Below are 26,301 nucleotides of genomic sequence, written 5' to 3' on the forward strand. Positions count from 1 at the left end.
GCTCACCAATTCACTTTGCAACAGCAGTCAATCTACCAGGCAAGCAAGGACAAAGTCAGAGTCACAAAAGCGGGTGCCTTGCTGTGCCCGCTCCGTGACTGACAATTCTCAGACACATTTAATGAAGAGTATTTCATTTCTCTGAAGCCATCATCTTTTCCAGTAAAGATAATCACTTTTTCCTAACTTAGTAACAACTGAAGTTACTATCCACTGAGGTTTGAGCCTGCTTTTCCTTCCCCTGCCATGCCACCTACTCCTTAGCACTCTGATTTTTCTTCAGTCCAGGCAGATGAGCAAAGCAGCTGACAGACAGAGCTGATTCAGAGAACAAACGTGCTCTCGGGCTGATGGTGGATCTGTAAACTTTCCCATAGAGAGAAGTGGAAGAAAAGGGAGAAATGGAGATCTCCTTTTAAATGGAGAGACCTCCTTTCCTTAAAATTCCCAGGCAGGCTAGGAGAAGCACCACACATGAGATTGTAACACTCAACCCACAGCTACAGATACAAAAGGAACTTCAGCAAACTTGCACCTTTACTTAATCATATAAATCAATGTCATTTTTTTCAGACACCACCATGAATCAGAAAAAAAAAAAGAAAAGAAAAATACACTACTTAATTTTAAGCAAAAGCTTTATTTTAGTTTATAGGCTTGTTTGTATTAAAAACAATTACTTCAAGATCAAATTCACATAAAACTCGGCATGTAAATAAATTGAAGTTATCATTGGTCCAGATCTGTTTCTGAAAGACAAGGGCTCCAAATTACATTAACAACCTTGTGTGGCAACAGATCAGCCTGGGATGGCAGTAGCATCTCCTGGTTCACAGTCTGAGGAGTTAAACTGTGTCATCCCTCCCCCCCCTTCAGTACATTTTAAAAACACCAGCTCCAAACTGGTGCAGTTAAGGATTGCTCTATTTCCCATTAATCCATTGAGCAACCATTGAAAAAAGCATCCCAGTTTAATCTGCTACTTCACAGGAGTAAATGCTCTTCAGTGTTGTTACAGGCACTGCTATCTTCTTCCAGGAATCAAAGTACTTTGTCTGAAAACATTTTCCTTACAACACCAACATACAGATTTCCAGAGGAGACTGCCACAATCAAGCTACATTATATACACTTCAAATGTACAATTATCCTTAAAAAATGCCTGTGTACAAAATAGAGGGTTCTTTTATTAAAAAAAAATCACGTTCTAGATTTCAATTACATGAACATTCTAAGAACTGGAAATAATTGATGAGTAATAGCAACATTCAGATTTATTAGGAACCTTACCGCAAGCAAGTGTAGAGGTACCTGCACTATATTTAAGATTCTAATAAGCTTTTTTGGACAATTTGTGCTATAAACCTCATGTATGAAGTAGGTGAAAAGCTCTCAGCTGTGACAACAGAATAAAAGCTAGTTAATTAATGCAAGATTATTTCAGTAAAGTATAAAATTATTCTACTTATGAAGTAAATACTCCAAGGGCATCTGATTTACAGCCAGTTAGACAAAGAACACAACTAGTGACTAGAACACATACATTAGTTAAAAAGTCAAATATATACAAAAATATATTAGAAAGTGGTCGAGTTTAACCACAGGCTCATGTAAAAAATGTTGTTTTAAATAGCAATAGCAAAAAAATAGCTATTTTCTCTATCTGCAACAGTACAAAAGGCAAAACCTACATATGAGGTAGCAATGCCAAATTAAAAAAAAACCCACCAACTTTGGATTGAGGAGCATTTCCTGTATTTTCATAGCATATCTGTCAATACAAATATTTAAATGAACATTTCAATTGTTTCAAGAATACATTAATTTACAAAAACCTTTTTCAATGAACATTTTTTAAAAATTACTGGAAATTGATTTAGTTACTGATTTCTCCTGTTTCTAAAAAAAGCTATCACATTTTCAAATCCAAACACTGTACAGCAAAAACGCGGAGGCTTTATTATACACACTTGGTAAACGCTATGGTACATCAAGACATAATTTACAAAGATCAGAATAAGCCAGCTGTGGTCATGTTATTCTTTCTGTCAAATGTGCATACACTGCACCCTTTGCTACCCCGTGTTCAATGCCAGATGCAGGATTAGGGTTCACTGCTCAGTTCCACAGCTCTGCCCACAGCTGAAACAAGTGTTTGTATCATCTGCCTTCAGGAGTCTGAGCCAGAAGCATGGCTTCTCTCCAGGGTCAGGGGCCCTGCCAGGTGGCAGCTCAGGGTGCCCCTTGGTCCATGCTGAAACTGCCTCAAGAATGTGGGGATGGGATAGGGGGGACAGTCATGCCCCTCCACTTCTCCTCTGAATCCCAGCCCTTCATCCCTCCTGCAGGCATAGGGCAGGAGGGGCCACCTGAGCCTCCCTGACCAAAAAAATCCCATTAATGAAAAGCCAGGAGGGGGACAACCACCCAGCTGAGCTGTGCCAGCTCTGGGCCCAGGGCTGCAGGGCAGCACTGCCAGCGGCACAGGGCCCTCAATGGGGGTCAAATCCTCTGCTTCCAGCTCCGCTGACCAAAAAGACCCTGCTGCTCCTCCTCCAATTCAGGCAACTGAGTCAGACATCTGAAGTTAGATGGTACAAGTAACACCAAAAAATGAACTGGATGGAATTTCTGTATTTATTGTATTAAGAAAATAATATACTTTACATCACAGTGCTTAATTAAATGCAATAAAAAAATGTAAACTCAGGATTTAGATTAAATTTAACTTGAAAAATTAGGGCTCCAAGACTTTTTAAAATTCACCATTTTTTAAAAATTGAAGTCACAGACAGTCAGTTCACATAACGCACGTATTTAAGATTACTTGTAAATACCTGTTGATGCACTCCACTGTTTGGTCACTTTTTTTTTTTTAAAAAGCCTAAATAACAGATAGACCAAGTGCAAAGGTAAGAGGTATATTTTTATTTGCAAAGAAACTAACTTTAGAAGTAATTTGCAAGTCAGGCACCTGGAGTGCTCTAGTAGATGTAAGGAAATATGCGGTATGGTACACGCTGACAATACCTTTCCCATGCCAAGCCATATTTTTGTTTACAATGATGTTCATCACGAGCTTCTCGATGAACAAGCAAGCAGATGAAATATATCACGTAGAAATATGGTAAAATGTGATTAAAACCTGTAGAATAAAGTGAGAAAGTCACTTTAGATACAGCAAAAAATAAATCCAGAAATTTTAGCTATTAACAACATGTACTAAGCTGGTGACATATACTTGTTATGGACTGAAGCATCAGATACTCAACAGGATAGTGCAAAAATTGTGTGACATGTTTACATGCAGATGGGAAAAGACACACAAACCCCCAAAAAATAATCCTTAAAATTCAGAGTCTCAAAATCTACCAACTTCACTCTCAATGCATGCAAAGCTAGCACATATTTTTAAGTTCTTTATAGCTACCAAAACCAGAGAAATAGTTAAGCCTCCGCAGCACTGAGCTGCCCCACACAAGCCCCACAAGGTTTTCTCTATTTTGGTTGTAGATGGTAGCTTTGCTCAGAGCACACTACCTGACTTGTGGATGAAAAACTGGATGTGTCAGCAATGTGCGCTTGGAGCCCAGAAGGCCAACCGTATCCTGGGCTGCATCAAAAGAGGCATGGCCAGCAGGTCGAGGGAGGTGATTCTGCCCCTCTACTCTGGTGAGACACCCCACCTGCAGTACTGCCTCCAGCTCGGGAGCCCTCAGCACAAGAAGGACATGGAGCTGTTGGAGTGGGTCCAGAGGAGGGCCACAAAAATGATCAGAGGGATGGAACACCTCTCCTATGAGGAAAGGCTGAGAGAGTTGGGGTTGTTCACCCTGGAGAAGAGAAGGCTCTGGGGAGACCTGACTTGAATGAGAGGGGGCAGGACTACCATGATCAGATGTATTTTCTGAAACTCTCACTGCTCTTTCTAAGCTCTTGCAAAGAATCAGGACTACAAAACCCCATTGGACAAAAGGCTCCCTAATTGCCTCCAAGTGTAAACTCCATGAAAACTAGGAAGTATTCATTAACAAAAACGTTGAAACAGAATTCCACTTCTTTTGTTTGATGACTTTTCTTCTTCATAATGTATTTTGCTTAAAGTTCATCCCTATATGTGGTAGCCCTTGTCTCCAAGCAAACTCCCACTTTTTGGGAACTCCCTTTGAAAACACTATAGCACAGCCACTAGCCTAAAAAAAAAAAAATGTAAGAACAACTTACTAGCAAGCAAGCCCCATCATTATTGAATTATAAAGTATCAGAAAGGAGAGTCAAATCTATAGTATATGTCAAATCTATAGTAAGATATAAAGGATAAGATGTAAGAGAAAATAGGTGTTGCATTAAGCTTACAACACAGAAATTTGCCATTCAATTAATTACAGGTTTTAATATCTCAAATAATTATCACTTTGCATCTCAAACCCAGTCAGATGCCAAAACACACAAGCATTTTTGATAAGATCTGCTTTAGTTTCAGGAACTTACCACAGGGTAGGGACCATGCTAGAGCCATGATGATGTCACCGAGATAATTAGGGTGACGAACAAAACCCCACCAACCTGTGACAAGAAGCCCTTTTCCAGTTGCAGTGGGTATAAATTTCAGATCTGTGAATAGAGTATTGTAGTCAATACAACAATTGAAATGTGTGTTTAAATAGTACAAAGAGACATTGTATAGGAACTGAAGAAATAAAAAATGCACTTACAGGCCAATTTGGGATCTGCTGGATTCCTTCGGAAATTATTTTTCTGAGAATTTGCACTACGGAATATGTAATACCCAATACCTGAAAATAAATATTATTTATTTTGCATTTTCAGTATTTTCCAGTTTTCTTTCCTTCAACAAAAGCACTCACATGCTCTCTGCCACTCTTACTACATTGAAATCTTTTCCTCAGAGATGTAACTGGATATTCTCCAGTTCTCAGAGCTCCAACAAGACAGAAATGCTATAGGAAACCTGCATTCCATACGCTCTTACACATTACTGCCTAACTTTAAAGATTTTGGAGAAGCTTTATTTTCATATCTACTTTTACATTAATATCTGACTTACAGTTTATTAATGTAACACTGAGCTTGAAATTCATATAAGGTGATGTGCTGCAGTTTAAGATTATAGCTCTATTAGCAGCCCAGTATTTTGCTACAGTGCCTACTCCATAAACTGACCAACTCTTTTACAAGTTCACAATATTAAAAGAACCAGACCACGAAGTATTATCTGGTTTTGAAATTCGTTTCCCCCATCATTTTCACAGGCAGCTTAAATTTGCTTTTTCCGAGGCTGTATTGAAAAAACATCATCACAACATACTTCAAATAAAGATGTTTAAAAAAAGACAACAAAATATTAACTCAGAATGGAAAAAGATGTTGTATTTCTCAGAATTGCACATACTAAGTTGTACACCTACATATTCTTTCCAACTGTTTAAATTCTTTGTCATGTCTACAAAAACCTTTTTCTTTTATGTTCACTACTTAGATAAAAGGGACAAACTACTTTAAGTTCTTGCAAAGAATCAGGACTACAAAACCCCATTGGGCAAAAGGCTCCCTAATCTCCTCCAAGTGTAAACTTCATGAAAACTAGGAAGTATTAATTAACAAAAATTTGAAACAGAATTCCACTCCATATTGGTATAAGCCATTCCTTTGTGTTTGGACCACAACCATACCATACCACAAAGTTATGGTATGGCCATAAGGCCATATTGGTACAAATTTAAGGTCTCCTAAAGATGCAAGATCCTTTCTCAAAGCACTTGGCTAGGCAAAAGGAGATGTCTTCCGTTCACAGGAGTTTGTAACTATGGGCATTAGGGAAGGAGATGCAGATTGTTAAACAACAAAACCTCTTTTTCCCTAGGTTCACTAAAGCATCACCAACAAGCTATTGACTTCTTTTTCACAGGAGTCAATCACAGTCACTCAGACTGACTTTAAAAGGCATCTGCCACACTTCATTCAAAATGTTTTACGTCACTTCTGCAGCTCCAGACAGCATCCACCTAAAGATGCCTCTCAACAGAACAATTAGGTGTCCAGAGTCTCATTTATCCTTCATTTAATAAATCGAGAATTTATTATAAACTTTGTATTAAAGAGTAGCCAGACACATGCTTCCACCAGCTGTGGTAATGCAGAAAATACAATCACTGCATCTTAGCTAAAGCTTCGCCTCACAACTCAAAGAAACAAAATCAGTCCTACATTATTACTACCAGTAACAATAACATTTACTATAACTTACAGTTCAGAATAGTAATTGCAGCAGCAACAGGCCAAGAAATTGCAGTGGGATGACCAACTAAATAGAAGGCCTGCAGACTGTAGACAAACGGAACCCACACCAAATCTCCAAATGCTAGCATGAATCCAAATCCATCATGGGTAATATCCATTGTAGTCAAAATGGCTTCCTAGAAACAAGGAGGAAGGAATTTAGGATTTACAAAGCTTCATTCATTTAACATTGTAATTAGAAATGGTAACTGTTTAATATGATTGTCATTTACCTCATTCCAAAGAGCATCCACAACATACAGAAGCTGAAAGCTGTTCACAAGTATCATTGACAGAGATGGCATAGTTTGATTGTGTATCTTCATCTCAGCCAAGAGCATTGCCAAGTTTATAACAACCTAGTTTAGAAAACACTTTATTACAAATTTTCCTTGTAAAAGAAAGTGGTCTGTTCTATTACACTATAGGACATTTTAATACAGATGTTTTTGACCAATGTTTAAGTTTAAAAAAATAATAACCTATTTCACAAGCCACTGTTTTCAACTAACTACATTTCTGAAGCTGTATGACCTCAATATATAAATACTTTAAGAAGGGTTTTTATCTCCCACAAAGCAAAGAAGCTAGAATGTAGAAATTTTCCTACAGTGAATAAAAATGGTCATTAAAAATCTGGCAACATGAAACCGTTTGTAAGTACTTTTTTCCTGTTTATAAATACATATTGTATCCTTAATACCAATTTTATATATACATATGTATAAAAAATAATCAGTTTTATTTAAGCAAATAAAACAACTAAGATTACTGACTCACCCAGCCAATTAATCCTGGACGCAACTCACAGAAGTATTTGAGGTCAAAATTGCCAATACGAGGGTTTAATTCATGTCCAGTAAAAAAATCATAAACAAAATACCCTGCAGATAAGACAGTCTTTGTTAGCAATACTCTTCCTTTTATCTGCCACTACACTCCTCCCCATAAAGCAGTTCCTACTTTCTACTAAAGTTCTCTCATTATAAATAAAAAGCTTTTAGATTGGCAAGAAAAGTGTGAGAGCGTATGGGAAATATAAGCCATGTGGGTTTTGCTTTGTATTTTAAGAGGCCCAAATATTTTATTTATTAGGAGGACTAAACACTTTTGAAGTTACTACAGGCTTATTTCTCCTTGTCACTCGTTCCTTCTTTATTTTCAGCCTTATCCTGAAGCTCACACCCCAGTTTCCATTAACATGATTTTATGGTATTAATTAATTCTACTTTTCATCCTACTTCATTGCTCTTCTTGGGGAGCAAGAATTCCTTTAGCTGTGACAATTACCTGTCCATCAAAAGAGATGGACAAGAAGGAAAATACAATACCTTGACTTCAACAAGATATCCTGCACTGAGTTAGCAAATAACAAGCACTTTGCAGAAGAGTTGCAGAATGCTACTATGCCACTTACAGAAACTAGAACTGCACTTTTCAATGAAATAATTGTTTATGATCATTTATTATTTCTGTTCACACACATGCATGCTGCACTGACAAAGGAACTGAGGATATTTGAATACTTCATTTTAATACACTAAATGTTCTGTCCATAAACTCCCTTTCTTAGTCACCCTATGATAATTTTTAAAAGCAGTTTGTTTAACATTTAATGCTAATCAACCTCTCAATCTATCCTTTGTCCTACAAAAACATACATATATAATTGATACTTTCTAGGTAGGCAGTCTCATGACTGAATCAAAATTTCTTTTGGAAACTCAATTCAGCTAACTAGATTTAAAAGTGCACAGCAAAATAAAGTTTAGAAATACACCGTAATTTCAAGTTCTGTACCTGACTTCTCAGTGCCAAAATGTCTAGATACTTGTTTTTCTTTCCATTCCCAGCTGTTTCAGGAAAAGGCCCACCAGCAGGGGCACTATGAAGCAAACTAGACAAGCCTCTTAGACAAATGTTGAAAACAGAAAGGAAGGAACTGTCCTCTCATCACTAGGGGACTAGACCAGCCAAGATATTTTTGCATAAGCTATTCAAGATAATCCAACTAAAATTTTAAGCATTTTACAGTATCTGAGCGTGAACAAAAAAATGCCATTTAACTTGCAACATGAGTTTTACACTGGTAGAAAGTAAAAGTCACTGTATTATAATAACCAGCCCTAAAGCTACCTTTTAATTCATAAAAATGAAACTGTAGCGAACAATTGGAAAGAAATCATCCAAAATATTCATAACTCACCAGAGTTTCCACCTGGTGCTAGTTCTTCCTCGGGTGCTTTCAGGGACCGAATATACAGATAAATGCTCAACCCCATAGAAAAAACTGCAGCTGACACTGCAAACTGCATGAAGTGATCATACAAATAATGAAGTTCAAATTGAAAGTATAGTAAAGTTCCAATAGCTGCAGCAGTCAAAATAAAAGCATAAAACCCTGAAGGATGTAGAAGAAAAACATATTAGCCAAATTAAAAAAATCATTCTAGTAGAACCCACCCAGCCCAGCCTTTCTGCATTTTTACTTCTTCCAAGATTTGTCTATATTCCAGTAATGTCTTCCACATCCCATGCTCTTGAGGTTCAAACCTCTGGAGCACAGCAATATACCTAAGACATTCTATCTATGCCCTGAAATTGCCTGTGCTCCTCATCAAAAGGACAAAAGGCAGGAACACTCTGAGCACTCCTACATTTTTTACAACATGGGATCCAATTTCAGATTTTAGTGGAAAAATGGACACTGACACTACTACTGGATCATGACAGCACGTCACAAAAATCTTATCTGTGGGACAGCTCAGATAATCATATTTTCTTCTTCGAGTTATCTTCATATACCTTGATACAGACAGCAGTAATTAAAGTAATAACTATCAAGTCAAAACTTGAACACAAAAAACTTTTGTACTTTGAGAGTATAAAATCATGTAGAGTGGAACGATGTTCAAATATAAGCAGACAGTTCTATACAGCTCTCACCTAAGCACCTTCTATGAACCCTTTCACAGGGTCACAATGGTTGAGGTTAGAAGAGACCCTCCAGAGCTTATCTACTCCAACCTCCCTGCTCAAGCAGGGCCACCTAGAGCTGGTTGCCCAGGACCATGTCCACACGGCTTCTGAATATTTCCAAGGATGGAGACTCCACAACTTCTCTGGGCAACCTGTGCCAGTGCTCAGTTAGCCTCTCAGTAAAAAAAGTGACTCCTGATGTTCAGACAGAACCTCCTGTGTTTCAGTTTGTGCCCATTGCCTCTTGTCCTGTCACTGGTCATCTTCCTTTCTTCAAGAAGTTGCTTTGAGAAGTAGCCTTCTGAAGCAGCAAGAAGATGGCTTCTCTTCTCCCCCTCCCCCCCCGTTATTTTTTCCTTTTTAAACCATCCAAATCATGTAGCTTATTTCCTCCCTTTATCAGAATACAAAAAAAAAAAAAAAAAAATATGCGGGACTATGCCCCTACTAAAGACAGGAGTCCAAAACAGAAAAAGTTATGAAGCAGCCTCAACATGACTCACTTCCGCAGGATGTAATACACTCTGCTTCTATGATTTACAGCCCTATTCCAACTTTAAAATGGTGCATCTTACCAGGCTATGACAAAACCACACTCAACTTTTCAATATAACATTTGGATTCCACTACCACCAGTGTCCTTGAACTGACTAATCAACGAAATAGGTAGTCTGGAATACCTGCAAGGCATCAAAGTACACTTTTCTATTTAAGCCTGAAAAAGCAGGACTGCTGAAATATGTTAAATGATACTCTAAACCTAGATGAGAAGCTTGCCTTATTCATAAGAAGTGAAATCAGATCTGAATAAGGACTCAGAACTGTTCTGTGCCAGGGAAGAATAAGAACATCTTAAATCAATTACAACACACTTCTTATTAGTCTGTAAATCAGAGACATCCAAGATGATCTAGACACATGGGATAAGATCTCTTCAGATCACTCCTGAACATCTCCTCTGGAGCAACACTCCTTGTTACATGAACATTACTAACATTTCCGATACGCAACTGCTCATTTAGCAATTATACATGGAATATGACAGGAGCCGTCAGTCACAACTGGATGCAAACCAGGTGCCCTGTATAGTGTAATGCCTTGCTCTTGGGGCAGTTAGTTCCTGATCATTACTAACCACCTTCTCCCAAGAAAAGGCTCATCCTATTTTATGAAAGATTTACAACAGATACCTAGTTGGACCGTAGAGTGTATCTTTCATCATTTGTATCTTACAGTAGTGAGTACTGCAAATCAGATAGTGGTATCAAATTTCAGAATAAGCAACTGCAACATGCTTACCATTTATTCGGTACTGCAATTTCCTTCCATTTGAAAGAGGCAGGCCTTCTACAACCTAGGAAGAATAAAATACTAGTGTCAACAAAGTACTTTATGGGGGCACTGGCAGGGCAGGGCAATCAAGCACATCTCTGCCACAAAGACATTCAATCAAGGTAACCAGCTGGACACATTCAAATCTGAAGATCATGCATTGTTCTCAAAAGCATACTTTGGATATCAAAAGAAAAAGAGCAACACTTTCAAATAAAAACATTTTAAAAACCCCCTCTTCCTAACCAGCCTCAAGAAAACAGAACAGGTCCAACCATTGTAAACATTTATAGCAATAGATCAACCTGATTGAATGATCTATTTATTATAGTTTTCTTTCAGAATCTGCCAGTATCCCTGAAGTCACAAAAAAAGGGAAACAGAGCATTTGCCTGACACACATATGGCTAGAATGGTTTATAGCTTCCCATAAGTGAAGATTACATTTCAAAACACTAGATATCAATAAGAAACTGAGTATCAAACAGTTCGTCTATTTAGTAGTCACATACCTGAAATTCTTCTAGAATTCTATCACGCAAATTTTATCCATGCTTTTAACTCTTATATAATGCCTTCTGCCTTTTCTACTGTAAGACTTTGAAATGCACGGCCATTAAATTCTTAACAAACTGTGCTATCTTAAGCTTGCAGAGATCTGCAGTAGCCATATTCCAGCTTAATATGGAAAACAAGTTCATTCGCTCTCAAATTCACTGCATTAAGAACGTACCCTACCTTCCAGCCTGACGGACAAATTAATTATCCATAAAGACCCAATTGCTACTGAACAGCTTACCTTTCCAATTGGCAGTAAGTAAAACAGAGCTTGAAGGAAAAACCACAGAAGAAAAACACCAAACACCCTAGCCTCCCAAAGACTTTCAAGTGCTGGGAGAGGAGGAGGGAAGTTCATAAGACTGGGGTCATCTTGTTTGCACATCATCAGCAAGTAGAACACAGTAGCAGGCAGGAAAAATATCAGCATGAAGGTCCCTGTAAACAGATATTATGCCATATTAGAAGATAAACATAGAAAACAAAAATCTTTTCAATCCCACAAATAAAGCTCAATACTAACTTTAGTAACAAAGAAGAGGTTGTCATCTATTCCCGAAGCAAGACAGTGGCAAGCCCCCAGTCACGTAATGGGATAGAGACATTCTTCTCACTCCCATATGGGGTCATATAACCAAACCGAAGGATCACACCCACTGCATCCCTTTAAAACTGCCCAAAAAACTGTATAAAGAATAGTCTACTGTCAAGTTCGATGCACCTAGGTTTTGAAAATGTAGAAATGTTGCTAGTTACTTCTTAAATTTAATTTGGAAATATTTAAATCTCACTGTGCAAGGGAAGGCTCAAGATCTTCACTATATTTCACAAGAAAACCAAGTGTAGTAACGGTTCTTTGACTGCCACCAATATCAGCACAGACTACGTGAAGCACTGTCATAGGACTCTGGATTCTGCAACCAGGGTCCAAAAACTGGAAAAAAGTTCTTGACATGACAGTATGGTCAATGAGTAAAACACACGTAAGAGTACTAATTTTCAACTATCACGACAATTTGCACACATACCAATTCTTCCACCAAACTCTAGCTCCTTTGTTTTTGATGATGCTTTCTCAATTGTTTTTATTATCTCAAAAATCTTTTTCTCCGAATATATCTCTTCTTTTTTCTTTTCTTCTTTTCTTGGACGCAAGCTGTACTGTTCAAGCACACGCTCCATTTCTAGGTCTGGTTTCAACTTCTGCTGTTAATGAATAAAAACAATTTACTAAAAAAAACCCCAGCAATTTTACCTTATTTTACTCCATTTTTTATTTAGGAGGACATTATTCACTATAAAACACCAATATACAATGTGTTCTACTTCTATACGGTACTTAAGTTTATGTATTTATATGAAGAGACTGCTAAAACGAGTTTCATTGTGATCGCTTAGGCCGTGATTACATATCAGCAGCAGTTCCAGTATAGGTCATCCATTCCCACCCTCCTCCCCTCCCTTCTGCCATAACCCTGTGCATTAGCTAACAATCAGGACTAAAGAACTGATTTGTCTTAAAAAAAAAAAAAAAAAAATCACTTTCTATGGCCAAACATTCACACTGTAAAAGCATGGGAATTAACACAAGTAACCAGTGAGAGTTTGACGGAAAAAAAACCCAAGAAAAATGAATATTATGCAGCTCTAATACTCTTCCCTTCTAAGAATTTCATCTCCCTCTCCCCTGAACTTGGTTAGCTGAACAGTAAATTTATTTGACCTCTAAGTTTTATGCTGCATTCTATTTCTCCTTGATTATTGTACTTCCCTTTTCTAGGGATTTCTGAGAAAGCTAAGTTAGAATGCAACATAAAACTAAGAGTAAATACGATGTTCATACCTCTGAGACTATGCAGGATGTGTCATTTCTTTCTGTACTGTCAGGTTCACCGTTGTACCTTCTGGTGTTATTCTCACTCGGTTTCTGCTTAAAAGAAAAAAACCTAGATTTAGCTTCCTGAAAATAACAGCTGCATTAAGTGTAAGTATATAATGAATAATTAAGAACACCAACTATCTAGGTTTTTTTCAACTGCAATTGCTCCAGTTTTCTCCACAGGAAAACAACTGTGTTCAATATCCAAAGTATGGACAGTTTCAGCTCACAAACAAGGGAAGAAAACTCATTTAAGAAAAGGAAAAGGTTACTAATGTTTTTTAACAGTGAAATTAAGAGAGAATACAGCTTCCAAGTTATTTTTAACTCATCATTAGGAACTGCCAAGTACAAATGTCTATTTAGTACAATGTCTATTTAGTAATTCTATTAGGAAAGCAGAGGAAATTTCAGTGTCCTATATATGACACCGCTCTGCAGGACTGAAAGTTTGGTTTTTCCATTAAATATCTTTCTAAGAAATAAATTCTCTTACAAAAATTCTTTTAATGAGTCTAGCTCACACAACTCTGGGAAGACACGACTCGTCTGTTTTGTTTTATTTCAACCTCAGCTTTGTTGAAAAGGACCAGGTCATTCCAATCATACAAGAACCAATAGATCAATCCTACTCCTCAATTAGAAGCCAGGAGAAAAACCAAAGGCATTTTAACCTTTTTGTCCAAAGTAAAGTGTAGCTGCTGGCTACAAACTACTTAAAACGAGCATATGGTCCACAGGCTATGCCCTGGGTCACAAAGCTCAAAGCAGTTCACTGCAAAACAAAAACCACAGCAATTTCAGTGCCAAAGAATGCTTTTAGTAGTAGCGATTTATTAAACTCAAACTATCTATTTAGTTTAGATTGCTCTGGTTTAGTTTAGTTGAAACCTAACTAAAACCTATCTATTTTCAATAGATCAGCAGAAGGCATTTCCAATTCAAGGGACTGTGTCTCAGACAAGTATCACTTGAAGCTATCTCAAGAGCACAAGAGGCAGAAGAAACACTGTTTGTCTCTTAATAGAGAAACATCACCTCTACTATGCTTCACCTACAGAACACCAGAACCATTTTTAGTACTCATTATAACCTTCACAAAAAGGCCAAGAACAAACATGATAAATTTCAGCTAAAAACCAAGTATTTGATAAACTTACAAATCCTTACAGGATAGTTTTTATAATGAAAACAGTTCTGCAATATTATCAATCAGCAAGACTATATATATATTCCACACCTGAATTCTGCAGCAATTCTCCCACAGAAGCTTCACATGTTTTCCATTACTATTTTAATGAACTGTATATGAAAACAGAACTCACTTTATTTCAAATTCTAATACCTACTTGCTATGTACTGATCAATACATCTTAAAAGTAGGCTAACTTCCTTTGCCCCGTTTCACAAGTGGGAGCATATGGCTAACAATGACTTCAATATTAAAATATTAAATAATTTGTGTTTGTTTGAATTCCGAGAACTTCACTGTACCACCAAATTCAAATGGAACTTAACAACATATGTTTATATTTCAAGAATCTCCTCCCAACTCGGTAAGCTGGAAAGCCTATTTTCAAAGAAAAAAGGCAGTTCTGAGATACACTTTTGCAGCTAATGTTGTTGTTCAGGGAACATGCACTACAGCTAGCTTTTACAATAATAAACCCAGTAGGCATAAAACAAGTCTTTTGCAAATAGCAAAAAGTTGTTTAAAGAAAAATCCAACAAACCCACACACAAAGAACAAACAAACAAAAAAACCTAATACCAGTAGAGCTAAGTCGGCTTCCTGAATGGTTTTCTTTTTGTCATCTTTATGTTCTCTGCTTTGGGAAGAAGAACGACGTCTGCCTTTTGCTGGCCGACCAGGAGATCTAGATCGAGATCTGCTAGTATTTCTTCTGGAAGGAGAACTTGAAGAGGACTGGCTCTTCCTGTGCTTGAATGATGATTGCGACTAAAAGAAAGAGGGGAAGAAAGCAAAATCTTATCTTAGATGTTCCAAAGAACAATTTTAGAAACTTGTGGGTTTTTTATGATGAGGACTCTGGCATACAGTTCTACAGAATTGTCTCCTATTTCCTTTATTGATGCTGTAAAAAGCCTGTTAAGAAAGAGCAACTACAGCATACTCATTTTGCTGGTAATACCCAAATAATCCTGCCCCAAGTCCAACTGCTGACAATTCCTGTCAAAGCTACAGAAATCAGATTATGGATGCGAGCTATCAATGTGAGCACCAAGCTTTTGAGTGTACGACCCTCTTAAGCCTTTGCATAAATAAATGAAATGATAGCCGTCTCTTAAGCTTTAAGGGACAGCTATCATTTTGATTACTTAGCTTTATTAATACATTTGGCATATTAAGATGCAATGATCTGTTTAAGGCAACACAGCTCAGATCAACATTAAAAAACCCCAAGTCAGCTAAATCATTAAATTAGATGTGATAACTAATTTCATAAACAGTTTTCCCCAAAAGTACTCAGTTTTATTTTTCTGTGAAGTCTACAATGCTTATTTTCCCATGTAAAATTTCCACTAATTTTATAAGGCACAAATGCTTTATGACAAAGAAAGGTATTTTCTCAGCTTGAGTTTGCTAACCTGCAAGCACGAAGTAAACAAGTTAGAAAGTCTTAAAGCAGTGAAAACGTTTGTCTAGCTCCAGGCAGAAACATTTTGTCCCAGAAGAAAAGGTCAGTTACAGGGCATGTACACTACCACCAAAAAGTGAAATTACAGTTCACATAAAGACCCACAAGTTAGCTTTGCACTTATGCAGGTTTCAGAACAGGCCTTAAAAATCAACTGCAGCAAACATTCAAATAGCTTTTGGTCTCATACATTATCACATTTTAAATTGAAATGAAGCTTGTATGCAGAGTTTTAAAGGCCTTTATTAGTAACAAAAAATGAAATAATAAAGATACATAAAGAGGAAGGGATGTGCTCATACACATACGACACGACCCTTTCTCAAAAGTCCCTAATTGTCACAAATAGAGCAAAATACCTCATGAAACCTTTGGGGACCTAAAACAGTACAACCTATTCACAGATTTTTAAGTATGTGCTTAAAGGGCATGCGCCCTTATAGTGATCCTTAACCACATGCTTGCATTTGTTTTCAAATTTTCTTATTTAGAAGTGGAAAAAAGTCAAATTAATATCAACCTTCTGATTACTAGCTTTATAAGCTACCCAAAACCAATTTTTCATGAACAATCATGCTATAGAGTTCCTGAATGATCAGACTTGTTTTTCCCCAAATGTGTCACTGTTTTTTCAACATAAAGAAACCAATCATGCTTCTTTAAAGTTAGGGTCAGCATTCTGAACTTCTATTTGAGATGTCACATAGGAAAAAGCTATTATTTAGCACCAATTCCTTGAAGACACAGTTAATGAAAACTTGCAAAGCAACTATCCAATTATAAGTTGTATTTTTATCTACATCACAAAATCAATATAATCTTCCATTAGAAATACTGATAGATATATAAACGTGTACTCACCCTTATATCACTTTCTTTCAACGCAAGTTCAGTCCCATCTTTGTACTTAACAGTATAAAGATGAGAAACATCATCGTAACTAGTCACTTGTACTTCATAGTACAGGACGCTTCCTGGCCAACGGCCCATCACCACCTCGCCATCAGCAAACCTCTGGTTTGGCATTTTCCAAAAGGAATCCCTAGAAGAGAAATAAATCAATACATATGATAGCTAAGCATTAGGCTTAATTTTTCCCTACTCCCTTTCCATATCATTTAGGCTGGAACAAGGAAACTTTAAAGTAAACAACTCTTCAACTTAAATAGGCAAAAAGCTGCCTGGTAAGGAAAAAAGATTATCTATTTGCTAAATTAATAGTAGACAGAAGAAATAGGTTTAAAATAGAGTAAAGATTGAAGTTAGATGTTACAAAAAAAATGTTCAAATGTATTAATAGTACATCTAGACCAGTATTCAGCTGTGATATACAATCTCTATCATCAGAGACCACCAAAACCAGGCAAAGCATATTTGACCAAAATTACATAAATGTAGTTGATCTTATCTAGAGGGGAAAAAAGTAAATTAGATAGTATCTAAGTGTCCTCTAACCCTCTCTTCCTGTGGTTCTACAAAAATTACAGAAGTGATGATTTCTAAATGTTAAAATAAAGTGTCCCAAATCTATTCAGAACACACAGCCACATTACATACTTCCTTCAACTTGTTATGCCAAACACTCAAAAGTTAGGAAACACCAGAATTTAGGCTCCTGTCTGGATTGAATATTTTCTCTTTTCCATGTATTTAGCACAAGGCACGTAATGCCTTTTGCAGGGGGCTGCAGGAAAACAAAGTAGAGCATCAAAGTAATCACATAATATCCCAAAAAACCTAAATTCTATCCTCCTGTCTGCACCATAAGGTTTTTATTTCATATTAGCAAAACAGGGCTTAAGTGACTACCACCCTTGGTCCACCATACCAGGGTGCTGGGAAAAAAACCCCCACACAACTACAACTTAAAGGAAGGTACATTTTTAGATGTAGAGTCCTGTATAACTCTTTGAAAAGTGCCCTGTATTATGCCATTGCCATCTGAAAATAGGTATCTATAGCAGAAAATACTTTTAACCTGAACTTCTGTGACTCAGGCCTCAACATATAAAGTGAGGGTATCTTAAAAGTCTAAGATAAAATACATACTAGCTTATGTATTATCATTTGTATGATGAATGTAGGAACTTAGAACGGGGGGGGAACAAACAAACCAGCAAATGTTTTTGTTTCAAAGCATTTTAACTTGTTTTCTATAAATAAGATGTGAAGCCACACAAAATGAGGTAAAAAAAAAATATTTAACTAGATACTCATTCATTACACATTAACTAATCTGCAGTGAAAAGTTAAGATTCTTTGGCAAAAAATACTGTCCATATGTAATGACAGACCTTCATAACACATTGGGGGATGGGGTTAAGTGAGGCTTTTCAATCAGCTTTCATTCTGGCATTTCCTGAAGCTGTTGCTGCTAAGATTTTACACCTGTGTAGCTCTCCAAGTCAAAGAAGAAACCAAAAACCCAGCAAAATTCCCTCACGTGGATTTTACTGCTAGTATTCCTAATTGCTTCAGAACAGAAACATCTGGCCATCTCCTTTGCGGTATAATATTTGAAGGAGCAAAAAGAGTAAGTTTTATCATTTGGTTTCACTGATACTTGCCAGTTAGAAAAATTATCAGAGTTCTAGTCTATGCTTGTAGGCACATGCTCTTCCAGCTCATCTGTCTTCTACCTAGTGTTTATTGTCCCAGTCTCGTTACTTTCTTACTCTTTCTGAATTCCCACTCCTCTGACTCTGGTTTATCCCAGTCAGTTTAACCCCCTCAAATTCATACTCTCATTTCTTATGACTCCGTGAAATACAGTTGCCATATTTTAATTTCAAGTTCTTCTCCATTCTCTCCTTACGCCCTTTAATTCCTTGGGGGTTTTCTGCCTTTTCTGCCCTTGTTCACCAAACTAGTTCCTGTTCCTCTTTGCCACCTCTGGGCTTAAGATCTGATCTCAATCCCCATCTCTGCCTCCTTGTCCAGTTTCCTCATCCAAAAGACAGTTCTTTACGAGATCCACGTCTACTACTGCTCTTTCCCCAGTCTCTCGCACAGTTCCAGCTTCTTCCTCTTTCATAAATAGTTTAAACATGGGTGCTCCACCAAGTCCAGTCATAGCTTTCACCAGATGTCATAACCTGATCTATGACTTAATTTCCTCATTGCTGTTTTACTTCCTACACTCCAGCCAACTGTTTCTTCTCTTGACCTGGAACACCTCAGGCATCATCTGTAAACTCAAAGCCTGGCCAGGACAAAGCTGCCAGATCCTAGGACAAAGTCATGAAAAACAGAATCTTTGGAGTTTAAGTCCTTTTTCAAAAAGGGAAACAATTTTTCACAAAGTTGTTACTAAGGACATGTAAACTGATCTTTACGATTTATAATAACCACTTCAAAGTTTAGATATAATTTCTTAGGGATATTAAAATGCAATTCTCTGCCAAACTTCAAAACTCAGCATTTTTGTACACAAACATGAAGACAGCCCAAATAAAAGGTAACACGATTTAATTCTTTTTAAAGGCAGAAAGACCTTCCCCTCTTCCAACCTTGTTCTCAAAAGGAGCTGAAGTTAGTTTTAAGGAGTTGGAAAATGTGGTTGAAGGACCTGAAGCTAAATCTATGTTACGTAATTCAGCCTGAGGTAGATATCAACAATATGAAATTCCAGAATAATAAATAAATTCAAGCAAGTGGAAATATTATCCTGTGATTCAAAAGTAATGAACAATCTTATTAGTGGAAAGACCTACTTATTTTTCCATTTTTTCCTTGAACATTAAAGCTTAATAATGAGATCAAACACTAAACACTAAAAAAAAAAAGTAAATATTACTTCTTACCCTATCAAAAATTACCACCTTGTTCTGCACTCCTATGCCTCGTGTGAGGGAGGTTTGCAATCCTCATTCCATATATCCCACTTCAAAAAGCTACACCTTTTAAAGGTAGCCTTCATCTGTTCAGGTAACAAAAGTCATCACTGGCATCAAGAAAAATAAAGATAGGAAGTCTTTAAAAAAAATACAGTTTAGAAATTACATTTTGAATTTACTGCTCTGCCAAGCTCTACACACACCCCTGATAATTTTCAGGGTAGCAGTTGGCATCGGCGTAATGTTCACAGTAGTCCTATACAAACTTTTTAATTCACAGGGCTTCAAAATATGTATCCAAGCGACCAAAGAAAATTATTTCACACATTGAACCCTGTACTGTACAGATACCTGATTGCAAGTATATTCACTTAGTCCCGAGATGAAATTTGTGTTTTCTGCACCATTATGATTTTCCTTTAGGAACCCAGACTCTAAAGGAATGGCTCAAAAGGATTTTGTATCCTACACCAAGCCAAGACAATTAACACAAAACTCCCTGGAGCTTAAAAGCTGGTCAAGAAGAAAAGTTAATTGCTGACTCAACCAAGAATGAAACAATTAAAGAGAAACATGGCAGAGAAACATATTGGTTTCATATGGAAACATATTTCTGGTCTTTCTTAATGACTCTCTCACTAGATATGTGGAAAGATATTTAACTCCTGTCAAGAAAATAAGAAAAAGACTGCTAGCTTGTAGTCACTAGAAGATCATACCACATCATCCGAAGTTGGGCACACAGTTTTAAGAAGAAATAAATAATTTAAAAAAACCCACTAAACAAATTTTTCCCTCTTGGAAGAGCAAAGTTCATACATATCTAGTGATTCTACTTACTAATTCTGACATCTCACCACTGGTAGATAATGTTGTGCATGTCAGAGGAGGGAGCCAGTTGAATGCAAGCAAAGAAGAAACGCAGGAAAAGAAAACATTGACAGTCAAGGCTAACAAGACACAGCTTCCTACACAGAAAGTTACTACTGAATTCACCAAAGAGACTGAGCTGTGCAGGACCTTTTCAGGATCACCATTACTCATTCCACATTTCTAGCTCTCTACCTCCATAAAGGTGGAGGCATCTACCACTGGTCAAGCTTGGCTCGACTAAACAGCCAAATCAGCTTCACCGCTAAAAGCAAGCACAAATAAGCCTCAAGGTAAAATAAAAACCTGTCAACCCTCAAGCAGGGAAACGAGATGTTTGCCTTTAAAAAGGCTCTTCACCAGAAGCATTGAAAGCGGAGGGAAAGCGCCAGGAACTTGGAACTCCCCCCCCGCAGGGCTACGAAAGGCGCCGGGGTTAAGGCCGCGGCGGCGCGGTGTTGACAGGAAGGGACCCACGTGCCGGGGGCGGGGGGAGGCCCGGCCCCTCGGCCCCGCTCCGCGGCCCCGCCCCGACCGCACTCCCGGCCCGGGCCTGGCGCGGGGCCTCGCCGTGGGGGAAGGGATGGGCCGCGGCAGGCCAGGCCGCCCCTCTACGCCTCTCCCACGGCGCGCCCCCGCCACACCGGGTGGCCGCGGCCTTTCCCCGCGCCGGGTCCGGCGCCGCCGTGCTGCTGCGGAGGGGGACGGCGGCATCCCGAACAAAGCGGGAGGGGAGAGCCCAGCCCCCCCCACCCCCAGGGCCCAAGCAAACGGTCCGGGCAGCGGGAAAGGGCGCGGCTCGTCCGCCCACCGGGAGAGAGACTTGAGCGGGGCCGCGGCCCGACGCCCGCGCATGGGGCGGGGAGAGGCGGCGGCGGCGATTGGCCGGAGCGCTTCCCCCCGGGAAGGCCGCGGAGGGGGGTGTGTCCCGGCCCGCGCCTGCCCCGGTGCCGCCATTCCCTTACCTGGCGCCCGCCCCCACCGGGCCGGGCAGGAGGCGCTTCCGCGGAGCAGCGGGAGCCGGGGCCGAGCGCGCCGCTCTCCGCTGAGGGGAACAACCGCCCTGAGCGACGGTTACGACCGCGCAACGGTCCGCCGCCCCGCCCCTTCCCGCCCGCCAACCGCGCCTATTGGCCACGACACGCCGTTTGAATTGCGGGTGGCCGCACGCTATTGGCTGCCGCGCGATGGTGCGGTGCTCCCGCCCGAGGCCCACGGCCTGCCCGCCCCGGTGAGGGGACGAGCGGGGCGGCTCGGCTCGGCTCGGCCCCCTCACGGACACGGGGGCCTGAGAACGGATGCGAGTGCGGAGGGGAGGAGAAGCTCGGGGAGGGAGAGTGGGGATGAAAGGCCGCGGTCGCCATCGCGGCGGCGGGGGCCGCCTCAGGCCCCCTGCGCCACACAGGCCCCATTGCCGAGCGGTAAACAAAAACGGGGGTTTTGTATACGGAAAATACGTATCTCCTACACTAACTGAACGACTGCCTGTGCTCCTGGCAGCCGTGCACCCAACGAGGCTGAAATGTGGTAAAAGCACCCTCTCTCCAAAAGAAAAAAGGCAAAAGAGCCGCGATGTGTGGTTAACGCTGTCCTGTTGAGGCAACTTTTCCAGAAAGGCCATTCAAGTTACTGGCAGATTTTGAAATCGGGAAGGCTAAGCAATACTTCAGCAGGCAGAAGAAAAGCAGGTTGTGAAAAATCTAACGAGTCGTCATGCGCAGTGAGTTTTAATGTAAAATAAGTTGTTTCAAGTGTTTGGATCTTAAAAACGATTAAGTCCTTTAAGCATAAAATACGGACGTGTTTGTGTTTGTACACTCTTTATGGACCTCCCAGACTGTCTGAATTCGGACATGTGCTGACAAGTCATATTCCGGCCTAATAAGGCTTCCCAAATCAATAAAAATTCCTGAAAGACAAGACCACCATTTTCCAATACAGAAAACTGGCACAGACACAGCAAAAATCTCAGATTAAAAAAAACCTAACAACAATATCACCACAAAACAAAAAAACACCCAAAAACCACAACCAAAAAACAGACAGACATAAAGAGGCTCTATGGTAACCATGGGCTTAACTTGTCTGAGATTTACAGTTACTTGGTTGCTCACAAATTTGTGATTATTTTTTTTTTTTTAAGTTTCTTGCTATAATGTTTGAATTCAGACTAGAATTCAGACAGACTTGAATTCAGGCAAGCTTTTTACATAAGTAAATGAATGCAGGAAATGGGCCTTCATATGCAGATTATTTTAAAATATGTATTTTGCTATTCATTTTGCCTACTTTGGCCTTGAACTTCTTAATTTTCCCAAGCAATTTTTTTTTTTTTAACTTTATTTGGTATCCCCCCTTTTTTTATACCAAATAGGTCAGGCTGTATTTTCTTATGCGTTCATTATATTTTTCACTACATGATGCAATGAGGCATCTAAATGAGATTAAAAGTTACTCAGTCAAACCAGAGTCATGTTTAAGCACAGATTTAAATAAATGCAGTCGGAATAAATTTGTTCTTTAGTTGTGTTAAGGCAACCAGCTTTTATCTGAAAGACATTTGATAACTTACTATGCAAAAGAATGCAACTGAAGCTTCATTTCTGGCTTCAGATAATGAATGTTTTTGATTCCAGCTAAGATTTTTGCTTTATTACTATTGCACAGTTTACTATTATAATGTTAAGGACTGTTTTCGGTAGATGTCTTAATTACAGCAACTAATGCTTGGAATGATCCTGCTTCATTCTGTTGGCAACAGAGGCCTACAATTAATATGCTTAAATATGAAGGTTTTCAGTTGTAATCTCATTTAGAGAATACACATGCCTTCAGAGTAATGGTTTGGGTTTGGGATTGTTTATTGAACCAGGATTAGAAAGCTATTGGGCCATTAAGAACTGTTTATTGCAGTTCTGCCAGTGAACCTGTTGATAATTGGTATACATTTGAGACATTATTTCGGAAGTATTTATGGGACCATCACGGGTCAACTATTAAATGGGACGAATGTGAAATCCAGTCAGACTATCACCATCAAAATATTACCTGTGCACTGCTGCAAGTTACGTTTTCAGTGTTTGTATAAAGGACTTGGAAGTACAGAAATTTGCCAATCTACACCTAAAGCATCTCAATCCCACAACATAAAACTGAGAAAAGAATTCTCTAGGCTTTCATTTTAACGATAAATATTAAGCACTACAATAGCACATCTACCTGAGAACACTACGACAGCTGTGTCCCTGTAGATGTTGATCCTTCAAAATTCAACCCCTGGTTCTCCTTTTGATTTCAGTAAGAAGTGTAAGAGGGCTCTGGTGCTGGAGCTGGTCCCACTAAGGCTGCCTGGCACCTTCCCTTCTCTGATTCCTGTCTCTGAAATACTCTTCGGCCGGAGCTGGAAAGAGGGGCAGGGGTTTGGGAAGAAGCCATTCAAAAAGCACTGGGCAGTGGGTGTTAACTGTGACAAGGCTCAGGAGAATGGTGGAAAACAATGCTGATAACCAGAAATTGGATTATTTTACTCTCTTCCAGCAAGGGCCAGGAAAAATTGCTTCAGATGTAAGTTAGGATTCTCAAGTCTCCTCAGGACACACACTTAGCAGTAAAAAGTGCTTGAGTTTAAGAGAAAACGTAAAATAGTTGGCTATGTAGAAAATTAATATGAAGAATATTATCTGTACTCCGTAAAATCTGAGTGTTGTCAAAGTGGAATTTGAGATTTTCTGCAGGACTGAAGTCTGAAATAGCTCTAATTAACAGCGAGGAAGGCTTCTATAGGTTATGCGTACTTGCATGGTGTTATATACTTAAGTAGTCCTGGTAAGTTCAGTTGTACTGGCTGGCCCTGGGAGAACAGGTTGGCTTTCCAGAGGACCTCTCTCCAAATGATGAACCCCTCTAAGACTGGAGGCACTGAGTTTAGTATCCCAAGATATTAAGTTATCTGTAATTTAATAAAAGATACTTAAAAAAATACTGGGATATTAACTAGAGTTAATGTCCCAAGACTTACAGTTCAGCATTGGTGACCATTGAAGTCCCCTGAATGGTTAGTAACCAGGTTATTGCTGCCTGTGATATTATGAATTATGGGTATTACTGTGTGTACTGATATTTAAGCTAATACATCTGGAGACTGTATGCTGTATGCATACAACTGTATGCTTTCTCAATGCCATATGAAAACTCAGGTCTCACAGTAGAGCCCTCAGGTAAATCAAGTCTATGGAACTAAATGCAGGTTATATCCAATCTGTGTTCTTTTAATTAATGATCTTAAACACTTCCTGACACATTAAATTTTAGTATAAATCCTTTGACATATGTTTTTCATTGTTACATACTAATGTTTGCATATTCAATGTCTATGTTGCATTTTTTCACTTCCTATTTTTCATTTTATGTGAAAATGTTTGTGGCTGAGAAGTAAAATAAATCCCATCTCAGAAGTGTTCTCATTCCAATAGAGTTTAAAGACCAAAAAATTAACTTAACTTTCATTGACCAGGCAAATAAAGTTCTTACATTCATTTTTACATTGTTTCTGTCCATCTACTTATCTCTTTTAATGTAATAAGATGCAGATTTTGATTTTTTGAAATATAGATATTAAAAAAGACAATTATGTTACTAATACCTATCTTTCACAGCATTAAACCCACTTTAAATTCACCAAACCACTTAGGCAGCATTAAGGGAAAAGTATACAAATATTTCCAATATTCAGGAAATACAACCTTAACACACTGCAGCAATAAGAGCTGACCATGAACTCCCCTAAATTTGTTTAGCTCTGAAATACTTACAGCATTTCTGGTCAAAGTTGATCTTTTTCAGTCCCACAGCTAGATCTAACAGCCTAGCTGTCCAAGGAACTCCCATGCATCCATACCATACCTAGCCATCTCTGTGCTTAAGGCAAGTATTATTGTTACTTTGGGGTTATTTTACCTTTTTTTTTTTAAAGGTGCTGTAAAAAGGTTGCAAAAACGAGTCCTCCTATAAAGTTGCCCGCCCAAGAAGGCTGAGAAAAGCTATGATAAATGGCTTTAGCAGAGGCTTCGGAGATGGGTGGGGTAATCAGCTTCTATTTCCTCTCCTGATTAGCCCTTTGCTTCTGTCGAAAAAAACACCCGTAAGACTCATAGTAAGGTGGGGTTTTTTATAGTCTGTTAAAAAAACTCATGTATTTATATATATGTGTATTATATGCATATACTATATAGACTGTAGTATATATATATGCACACTATATGCTTTCTCTTTCTCCTTCTCTCTAGTATTATGTATGATCAAAGCATCCTAGCCTGTCTAGTGAAAATACCTCTACTGTTTGCATGAGAAGGAGAAATCTCCTAGCTGGCAGCTGTCTTCACGACACACGCAGCCGAGCAGTTGCCTGCTGTAGCCAAGTAGACGGTGATGCACACATGCGTTGTCTATTTTAGATCACAAAGCATAACCTGGGAGAAAAGACAGACAGAATTCTGCACATTGACAAAAAGACATCTCCCCTCTGCCTCTCAAACTGCCATTGAAAAACTAAGGACAATCCACTTTTTAAAGCTGTTGCGAAGATTACAGAATGTGAGTGTGCTCAGGCACTTTGGGGATTGTTTTGATTAGGATATGTAATTTTATTCATATTTTTTCAGTGATAGAATGGTTCTTAAAAAAGGAGCAGATTTGGGATTAACCTCTGAATTTTATTGAACTAAACCAATAGAGGTTTTGTTTTTATGGACCTCAGTAAGGCAGGGGTTCCACCCTTGACCATAGAAGAAGTTTCTCATTATATATTAATTTAGGATGCATCGAATTGGAACTTAAAACTCCCTATAAAGGAACAGCCTGCTAACAAACGGTACAGCTCTGGGTAAAT

The 26,301-nt window shown here is 38.7% G+C and overlaps 1 protein-coding gene and 1 long non-coding RNA gene across 5 annotated transcripts; one reads left to right on the plus strand and one right to left on the minus strand.

Moving 5' to 3' along the window:
- Positions 1-1,902: 1,902 nt before the first annotated feature.
- LBR (lamin B receptor) lies at positions 1,903-21,523 on the minus strand. 4 transcript variants are annotated; one of them, XM_072857023.1, is made up of 14 exons: positions 21,380-21,523; positions 16,570-16,750; positions 14,820-15,008; positions 13,013-13,096; positions 12,198-12,375; positions 11,411-11,607; positions 10,579-10,633; positions 8,507-8,701; positions 7,081-7,184; positions 6,534-6,659; positions 6,269-6,437; positions 4,716-4,796; positions 4,492-4,614; positions 1,903-3,145 (listed from the first exon to the last, which is right to left on the minus strand). In XM_072857023.1, the coding sequence occupies exons 2-14, from the start codon at positions 16,732-16,734 to the stop codon at positions 2,985-2,987; spliced, it is 1,827 nt and encodes a 608-aa protein (XP_072713124.1). In that variant the 5' UTR covers positions 16,735-16,750; positions 21,380-21,523; the 3' UTR covers positions 1,903-2,984. The 4 variants fall into 4 exon arrangements, with proteins under 4 accessions (XP_072713124.1, XP_072713123.1, XP_072713122.1 ...); XM_072857022.1 differs by having other exon boundaries at positions 12,198-12,372; positions 21,380-21,513; XM_072857021.1 differs by having other exon boundaries at positions 12,198-12,372; positions 13,013-13,099; positions 21,380-21,513.
- A 179-nt stretch (positions 21,524-21,702) lies between these two features.
- LOC140649592 (uncharacterized) lies at positions 21,703-26,006 on the plus strand. The gene is made up of 2 exons (XR_012041671.1): positions 21,703-25,566; positions 25,868-26,006. It is a non-coding gene; the product is annotated as an uncharacterized lncRNA (long non-coding RNA).
- Positions 26,007-26,301: the final 295 nt, after the last annotated feature.

The sequence above is a fragment of the Ciconia boyciana genome, chromosome 3 (genome assembly GCF_034638445.1).
Source record: "Ciconia boyciana chromosome 3, ASM3463844v1, whole genome shotgun sequence".
NCBI lineage: Eukaryota > Metazoa > Chordata > Aves > Ciconiiformes > Ciconiidae > Ciconia > Ciconia boyciana.

What these genes read in the sequence shown, in the direction of transcription:
- LBR (XM_072857020.1), bottom strand. Translation starts at nt 16,734, where the DNA reads ATGCCAAACCAGAGGTTTGCTGATGGCGAGGTGGTGATGGGCCGTTGG. An exon ending in TGAAAGAAAGTGATATAAGG is followed by an intron (nt 15,009 to 16,569) that starts GTGAGTACACGT and finishes TCTTTCTTTTAG; the next exon opens with TCGCAATCATCATTCAAGCA. An exon ending in AGCATGGTCCCTACCCTGTG is followed by an intron (nt 3,146 to 4,491) that starts GTAAGTTCCTGA and finishes TTTATTCTACAG; the next exon opens with GTTTTAATCACATTTTACCA.